The sequence below is a fragment of the Lytechinus pictus genome, chromosome 5 (assembly GCF_037042905.1).
Source record: "Lytechinus pictus isolate F3 Inbred chromosome 5, Lp3.0, whole genome shotgun sequence".
Lineage (NCBI taxonomy): Eukaryota > Metazoa > Echinodermata > Echinoidea > Temnopleuroida > Toxopneustidae > Lytechinus > Lytechinus pictus.
In genome coordinates this window covers 4,240,566-4,249,276 of record NC_087249.1, presented here as the reverse complement: position 1 = coordinate 4,249,276, position 8,711 = coordinate 4,240,566, and the positions used below count along the sequence as shown (strand labels likewise).

The 8,711-nt window shown below is 36.4% G+C and overlaps 1 protein-coding gene across 1 annotated transcript; it reads left to right on the top strand.

Moving 5' to 3' along the window:
- The first annotated feature begins 255 nt into the window (after window positions 1-255).
- Window positions 256-1,185, top strand: LOC129261911 (S-antigen protein-like). The gene has a single exon (XM_054899935.2). The coding sequence runs from the start codon at window positions 256-258 to the stop codon at window positions 1,183-1,185; it is 930 nt and encodes a 309-aa protein (XP_054755910.2).
- Window positions 1,186-8,711: the final 7,526 nt, after the last annotated feature.

The window sequence follows — 8,711 nt, the reverse complement described above, 5'->3', positions numbered from 1 at the left end:
ATAAAAGATCGGTTTTAATCAATTCACGGTAGAGTCCATAAATGGCCGATGATCTGTATTCTAACTTGTTTAAATAAATTATTTATCAGTGATTTTCTGGATTTTTTGTTTGTTTCAGGTTTATCGGTTCTGGCAGGCCCATTACACAACGCCGCTACAAATCGAGAGAGCATCAGAACACATATCCAGACACATGTCAAAGTGGAAGGAAGCATTCCCTGTTACCTGACGATCAAAGGGAACTGTACACGAGACATGAACAAAACTACAATTAATTTGAAAGGAGCTCGTCTAGTCGAAGTAACAGGAGACAATATTGCTGCACTGAGGGAAAGACCGATGTACCCAGGGGAGCTGAAAAGTCCTTTGGCTTTCATGAGACGGCATTTCAGTAATAGTGGCTCAAGCGAAGAGAGGGTTCCAAGTATGGCAGATTATGATCAATATGATCCAAGTTTAAACTTTGAGGGGGTCCCACAAGGCCCGGTAGTACCTGGTGGGGGAGGAGGTGGCGGTGGTGGTGGTGTTGGAGTTGCAGGTGGAGGGGATGCAGCTGCCGGTGGTGGTGGCGGTGTTGGAGTTGGTGGTGGTATAGATGCCGGAGAAGCGGGTGAGGGTGGTGCAGGAGAATCAGGTGGTACCGGAACTGGTGGAGCTGGGGGAGGAACGGAAGGAGCGGGTGAAGGAGGAGTCGGTGAAGGCGCTGCAGGTGGTGGGGCTGGTGGGGGTGGATCGGATGTGGGAGGGGGAGTAGGAGGCACAGGTGGAGGAGGAGGAGCAACAGGAGGTGGTACCGTAGGGCCAGGAACTGGTCCTAGATCTCGCCCACCAAATATCCCTATTATACCAGCCGTCAACTCCAATCCTACTGTGAACTACCCGAACCGACAATTCCCTGTAAGACCAGCCCAACCTCAACCGCCTCCAAGAGCAGGTACTGGTGGTGGGGCAGGTCCCCATGTTCCTCTGATTCCCCAAACAATAGGACCAGTTATCAATCACTCCAATCAGAAAAAGAAACCATCTTCCATGACTGCCGCTCTTACAGCAACCTTTGTTTCTTTAAGTATAGCAGTAGGAGCTGCAGCAGCTGCAATCGTAGGATATCGAAAATGGAGACGTCAACATCTACCAACATCAGCAAATTATCAGACGATGTCGCAAAGGGCAGTTGTGAATGCATAACAAATGCTCAATTATAAAGACAATGAATAAATATAATTGACTAATATGATTTGTAAAATCAGACCGAACTACTGCATTTCCCTTCTCGACGATAATGTTTCACATTATTGATTAATAGGTCATTTCATGGATTTAGATTTCTATCTACTCTTCCACATAGCGATTTTTGCCACTAATTTCTCAGGAAAAAGCACTAAATTAGGCAATCAATTTATGGTATGACAAATTCAATCGCAAAAAAAAAAAAAAAAATGAACAAAATTATGAATATGAATATGAAGATGTACGCTGCATGTACGATGCTCATTATGAAATGAGTGTACATAATGTATTTAATATTGTGTGTGCAAGACAAACTTATTACATAAAATAAAAATGAATAAGATAAGTAGGCTATACTGTATATTCGGCAGATTGTACTTGATCGTGATAATGAAATACACTGTAGGCCAATATTATCTATATTTGTGGATATATTGTAATTGTTATATTGAATGTATAATAAAAATGCAACATTTTATATCATTTTTGAATTAATATATGATTGAATTTGTTCGATAATGTAATTTATATGGGGTGATTTAGGAATGTAACAGTTGAACATTTTTCGTAATTGTACTAATAATTGATTTTGGTCGACTAATTCTAAATGGACTACCAATTTTCGAAACCACAAAGTCCCCTTTCATATTATTAACAAAGTTTCAGTTACAAATATTATATATCAGCCAATTAAACGCCGCTTTATGAAAATTCATAGTTAATTATGATAGCTTGTCTTATAAAATGGGATTATGATGTACTGTCCTTTTTATAACAAGCAAATGGCGCCCTTTCTAGGGTAATATTACAAATAAAATGTCGATCGATTCTGAAGAAAAAATATATATTTGAGAGTAGATTTAAAATTTCATATGTCTGGCTAGAAGACAGTTGTATTCTTGTAAAAGTACAGAGTATTAATCATCTAACAAAATGTCTTTACATTTTTAATTAAACTTGGACATCTAGTTATAGCAAATGTCGGCGCGATTATATCTTTATTCCTAGACAAAAAATGGCAACACTAGCATTTATTAAGCCAATTACATGCCATCGCTGGAGTTGAGGAAAGATAGTGTTTCAACCCCTAGTTCCTGAAGTATTTCCCTTGATAATTGTAACAATTGTTGGATTACTCGATGAGTGTCACTGTAATAGGCAGAGTAATGCAATGGAAACATTTGACTTGGGTGAATTATAGAGATACTAGGGAACGACAATTATCACAATTATATTTAATGATCAGTAAACTATTTTTATGAATGAAGTTAGTGCCCCAAAATGCCAGAAGCTTAGTTGGCGCTCATCATAATATAGTTATACCTGCTCAACGTGGTGTGAAAGAATCTTGTAAAGTCTCAATATATTATCTGTAGCAGAAATATAATTGTTTTAGCATTCTTTTTAACGCGTTAATGAGTTCAAGTAATGTGATTGTCCCTACAGTATCATATACTTTCAATTCAGTTGGAAAATTCATACTTTTCCTTGTCTATCACTGAGTGAGGCGAACTCTGTGACATTATCAACAACGTTTCTAATCTTATAATTACCGCACCTTATTAAGCAGGATCAAAGACGTAATTCTGCTTTGCGTCAGTATGAGTGGAGATGCTCCCTTTCGCTGCAGCAACCAAGTGGTCTAATGAAATCTAGAGTTTCAGAAATGAGTAAATATCACAATGTTCAGGTAGGGGTAAGTGAAAGGCTTAGCTATTAGTGATCAAAGTTTGCTTGATATGTTAAAACATGTCACGATAAATTTACAGATAATTTTAATGAGTTTGGTATTATTATGAGCAAGTTGGCTTTGGTTTCAATCACTGCACTAGTGTTTTTTAAAGTAACTGCACTAGTGTTTTTTAAAGTAACTACACTTGATCTTAGCGTTAAATATTCAGAAAGTTTTGCATTTGTGGCTACACATTTCTTTTTCTTCTTTGAAATTCCATATTGATAATAGTTACTAGTGGTGATTAAAACGGTTCGTGGTGGAATAAGATAAAACATCATATGCAATATAATGCACTTACATTTCGCAATTTATCTCGTGCATGGGATGAATAAAACCGAACTCAAGTTGAAAAACATCCGCTTTAGAAAAAATTAAAGATCCGATTAAAAAAATATTGCAAAAATATGGGTACAAATCAAACTGTGTTTCGATATAAACAACATGACTTGGCCTTATTTCGCTTAGTGTTATATATTGTCATGAACTCCGCCAATGGTAAATTATTATCCTTGTCTCATGGTCGGCAACTTCACAAGGCTGAAAAGAAACATGATTACAATAACAATATCGAGGAAGGTGGATTAATTAATAAATTAATTTATCATTAATTTATTATTAATGGTGGATTAGTAAAAAAGGGTTAGTCCCGTCATAGTCTCTTAATCACAACAGGGTTAAAAAGGCTGATAAATATTCATCATTTTCATCCTGTTGACTCTTTCATGTAGTAATGGACGTGTAAGCAGATAATAAACTCTGTTCAAATGAAAGGGTAACTTACATGGATTTTTAAGACTTCAGCAGTACCCTTGCTTAGATCCCGCTATCGTGCTTATCATTACCTCAGTAGTAACGTATGTTTACTGTACATTGCAAACTGTCTAGATATCGGAGATGATTAATTAAACTAAAACATACAGTAGCGCATGACTTTACGACATACGGGAAATGGTAATCCAAAAGGAGATCTCATTAGCATTGGATTGGTTTAAATTATTCAGATTGATGTAAAATGTTACGGATCATATAAAGTTCTTAGTGTGTTTGTTTGGTCATGATTAATATCACGAATATCATCATGTTAAGTAATCATAATCGTACTTTGATGAACCGCCATAAAGACATTGGGTCCACATTAAATCAATGACTAACTAACTTACGCACAACTGGAACATGAATATCAAATTAGTTTCCCATCAGCAAATGATTTTCGTAAATCAAAATTCTTTTTAAAATTCTTGTTCTGAATGTAAATAATTTATTTTTTGAATGATATGGTTCATTGGACATTTAATCCAATATTGTCAAAACTGCAGGTAAAATGATGGCGGTACGCCATTGAAAAGAACTGGTTTCCCAGCTGACGTGCGTTAAGTTGTAACTAATTTACGAAAAGCTGTATAAAACACGCCTAGTCTGTTTTGAAGGATTTGGGCTAAATGTCTTTTGCCGATATTATTTAAGTGTTATAATTTGTAATTATCTTATATCTAATTCTTTCATCTTCAGGAAATTGGCTGCAGTAGAGTATCTAGACCAAGGTTCATTAAGTATTTTTTTCATAGTAAAGAAAACATGAAATGTGCAAAATGAAATCCTGCACTGTTGTATGTGATGGAGTGATCGAAAAGAAGTACCTGACGCTTAAATTCAGGAAAGTGGCAAATCGTCTAAAACACTGCTAATTCTGTAACCATATTTGTGAAAATATAATGCGAATTCAATGTAATTATATTAATAAAGTAAACATTTTTTGCGTCTGCAACGTCTTTACAGATGCAAATTCATGAGTATTCGTTATATTTGATATTGATGAAATGATGTGTAAATATTGATTTTTTTTAATCTTCTTATTTCTATCTGAATTAAACACATTTCCACTGACAATCGCCGCAGTATATTCTTTATTGTGGTCTTGTATTATCTTCCGTACACATACAACAACGACAATGAAAAAGTGAAGTATAGTGTGGCACACCGGGAATAAACACAGGCATTCGGGCATATAGACAAATAAAGAGATCGAGTTGGTCGGTTAAATTGGTTATAAATTTGGTGAAATAGATGAGCAAAGAGATATATTAAAGACATGAAGATATACCGAGATTAATTAGAAATGACTGGAAAATACACATGTGAATCAGACAAAGGAATGAGATGTATACAAATGTTAATACGCAGAGAAATACAAAGAAAGATAGCGAGAAAGGGAGAGGGTGAGATAAAGAAAAAGAGCGAAAGAGAGAGAGAGAGAGGGGGGAAGGTGGGAGATATTATAGTAGAGGATTGATTAGATAAGGACTTTCAAATGCAAGATGAAGAAAATTAGGATTAGACTATATTTTATATTAGTCTACTATTCAGAACATGGCCAGTATTGTACAGTAGCAAAAAGAGTTAATTGCTTTATAAAAGTCCCTTCATTGTGACAGGGGTAACCCAGCGCATTGCAACTGTACATTAGCTGTCATCATGTTCTGAATATAAATGTGCTTCATTTTTAGTGTCCTTCTTTTTCTTCGTCCCCCAATGGACCTACTACTCTTACTTTCTGTTTCTTCTTATGATATTCCACTGCCATTATTACTACTTGTTGCTGTTGCTATTGTTTTTCTCCTCCTTAGTATTCGTCTTCACATACTGCATGGAAGTCAAGGAATAATAGGATAGGACTATTCGAATATCTGATTGAATATTGTAACGCCATCTGTTTTAAGAACTTAAAAGCCAATATTTCTTCTGAACCCATCCCCTCTGTTCCTCTTTGTTCCTTCCCATTTTCCCTTTAGACGTTGTCCTTACGTTAGTTATATCTGATATCATCATCCCACATTCTTGCTTACTGCTGAAACCAGGGATTCTCACAATTCTATGCCGGGACAATAAAGGTGCATGGCTGTGTAAAAGTCACTTTAGTATGACAGGGGTAACGACGCGTATTGATCCATGGACCTACTAGAGATTGATCTCGTCTAAAGGCAATAAGAGGAGTAGGAGGATAAAGAGAGAGAGAGGGGGGGGGGGGGGGAGGGAGAGGGAAAGAGAGAAAGAGAGGGAAGGGGGAGGATAAAAGTGAAAATTATTAGAATTTATGGGGCTACAAGGATAAAAAGGACATTCAAATTATTTTCTTAGATTCAGAACATCACAGTTAATGCACATTAGCAATGCATGGGGTCACCCTTGTCATAATGAAGAGACTTTAACACAACCATAAATTTTATTCATTGCCGCAACAGGAGGCACCAAGGGGAGATGGGTCAGTGATAGCTACGGTAAAGTTATCGTTAAAAGTGGATTATAGAAAGAACATAGACATAGAGACAAGTAGAAATGGATAGATTAAGAAAGGAGGAGGGGTTATGAAGAGAGGTTGGCTTGAAATTGATGGCGCTACAACACAAATATTTCAAAGCAGATTGACTTCAACAGTCCTACTTGGACTTACAGTGCTTGAAGACGAAGAAGAAGGAGAAGGGTTGGAAAAAAAACATGAGGAGAATAATGATAATGATGATGATAATAATGATAACAAGAAGAAGAAAAGGAGGAGGATGAGGAGGAAGAAGGGCTAGCAGAAACATAAATACGAGAAGAAAAAGCAAAGAAGAATAAGAAATAGAAGAGGAAGAATATGGAGGAAAATAACTAAGGGAAGAATGGGGGGGGGGGCATAAAGACGCTTTTTTAGTATATCATGTAATGGAACAAAAATTGAATGTGGTCCTCGCAGGCATTTGAGAAAAAAAAAGCCTTTCCTGTTGAAAGAAACTTCAATAGACCTCCTAAAATTTTACGGCAATAGCGTCCACTGTTCTGACAAGTTAGAATTTAGCAAACATTAGTCTATTCAAAATGATTTCTACATCTATTTCAGTAAACTCGATCTTCTGGTAACTGAGTTGACGATTTTTCTAATAAATGACTCTCGACATTTGTTTCAAACAGCGCCATCTACCACGGACGCCATCACGACGGAAAACCGTTAAATAAGTAATCGACAAGTAGTACCGTTATCGGGGGTTTAGTAGATGACGAGTCAGAAGGCAATTTCATATAACACATATCATTTCAATGCCAATTTGCTTTATTAAATGTAAAATATATAAATAGTACAATGTGTAGTCCGAAGATTAGTTGCGCAATGTTTACTTAAAAATATTTACATTTAAAGAAGCAAATGCAGTTAAAATTATCTACATTTGGTAAAAAATATGGAGCAATTATGGAAGGCATAGATAGATCCATCATTAGTGTTAGAACACCGTACTTGGGGTAAATCGTATTATTCATATATTTTGATAGATATTTGAGTGTACTTTTCCTTGAACTGAAAACGTCATTTATAAGACACGCCGTATCACTGATAAAAACGGACCGCTCGATTTTCTAAATTCGGTGAGTGACGTCACTAAATGCTCTAGCCAATTCAAATATCTTATTCTGAAGGAGGATATTCAAGAATAGCTAGTATAGGCAGGAAACCATCGCAGCACATGTTATACCTTCGAGACATCAACTAGACATGACATTGCAGTACAGTGGATACATGTAGAACAAGATATGTACAATCCCAAACGGGTGGGGGAGGGGTAGGCTATAACAGGGGCAGTTCTCTTTCAGTGTTATCTCTGTCGGCCGGCACACAATTTACATAGGCAGTAGATCTAGTTCAGTGATCAAATCTCCGGTATACATATTTACAAACTACAATGTCTGATCATGAACCTACTGTGTTCATCCTTCACTTCACCATTCATGAAGTAACAAAAGTATTTCACACAGAATATTGTGAACAGTGTTTATGATATCATTCATAAAACTAACCAAGCATCCAGCAGTATTTATGTGTTGAATAACCCAAAGATTATTTCCTGTGATTGCCTTTAGTCGCCGTTTGTCAAGTCTGGATCTGAATAATATTCAGAAAAGATGCCAGACAGGAGGTGAGAGTTAGCAAGACTTTGGTCGGCAGGAAGACGTGTGACAGAGTGTCTGCGGAACGTTATTGAGAATAGAAGGGCCACTCAGGTTGACTTCATGTACCCCGGCCATCAGCCGAGGAAACTGAAACATTATAAATTTGAATTAATTTCGAAATGTATTTTTAACGTACAATATAAATAACATCCAACAAACAATTTTTTTCTCATTTCCCTCTGAATCGTAATATTCATTGCTACTGCAATCAACTTGGATGATATTCATCCTTCAGAAAACCGCTCTACAAATATATATATGTTGTAATCTCAAAACATTGTTAACTGTGTAACCTCCTCATTATCTTATTGAGAGCAACAAGATAATTCATGGCATTCTGCATAAAAACGCGAAAAGGATTTGACTTTTTTCCTTCAATGAAAGAAATTTTGGACAAAAATGTTGCAAGTCTTCTTCTAACGTTCCGCAAGATTTGTGACTTCGACCCCCGTTTAATTAAATAGATCCGTCTCATAGGCCGTCAGAGGTATATATTTCATCCTAACGAAAGATACGTCATTTTATAAACTTGTTGGCCTCAGAGAAATTTCCAATATCCTTTTTTCCCCTCTGATTCTGAGATATTGACAGGGGAGTCCCCCATTTTGATGAACTTTATATTTCTTTGAAAAACTATATAGTCGATATGAATCTGCGCTAATAATGACATACATGCATGTACACCGTGATAAACATGATAAAGGGAAAGATAGATAGAGAGAGAGAGCGCGCGTGCGTATGGCAAGCCGTTTTAACATTTATTTACATT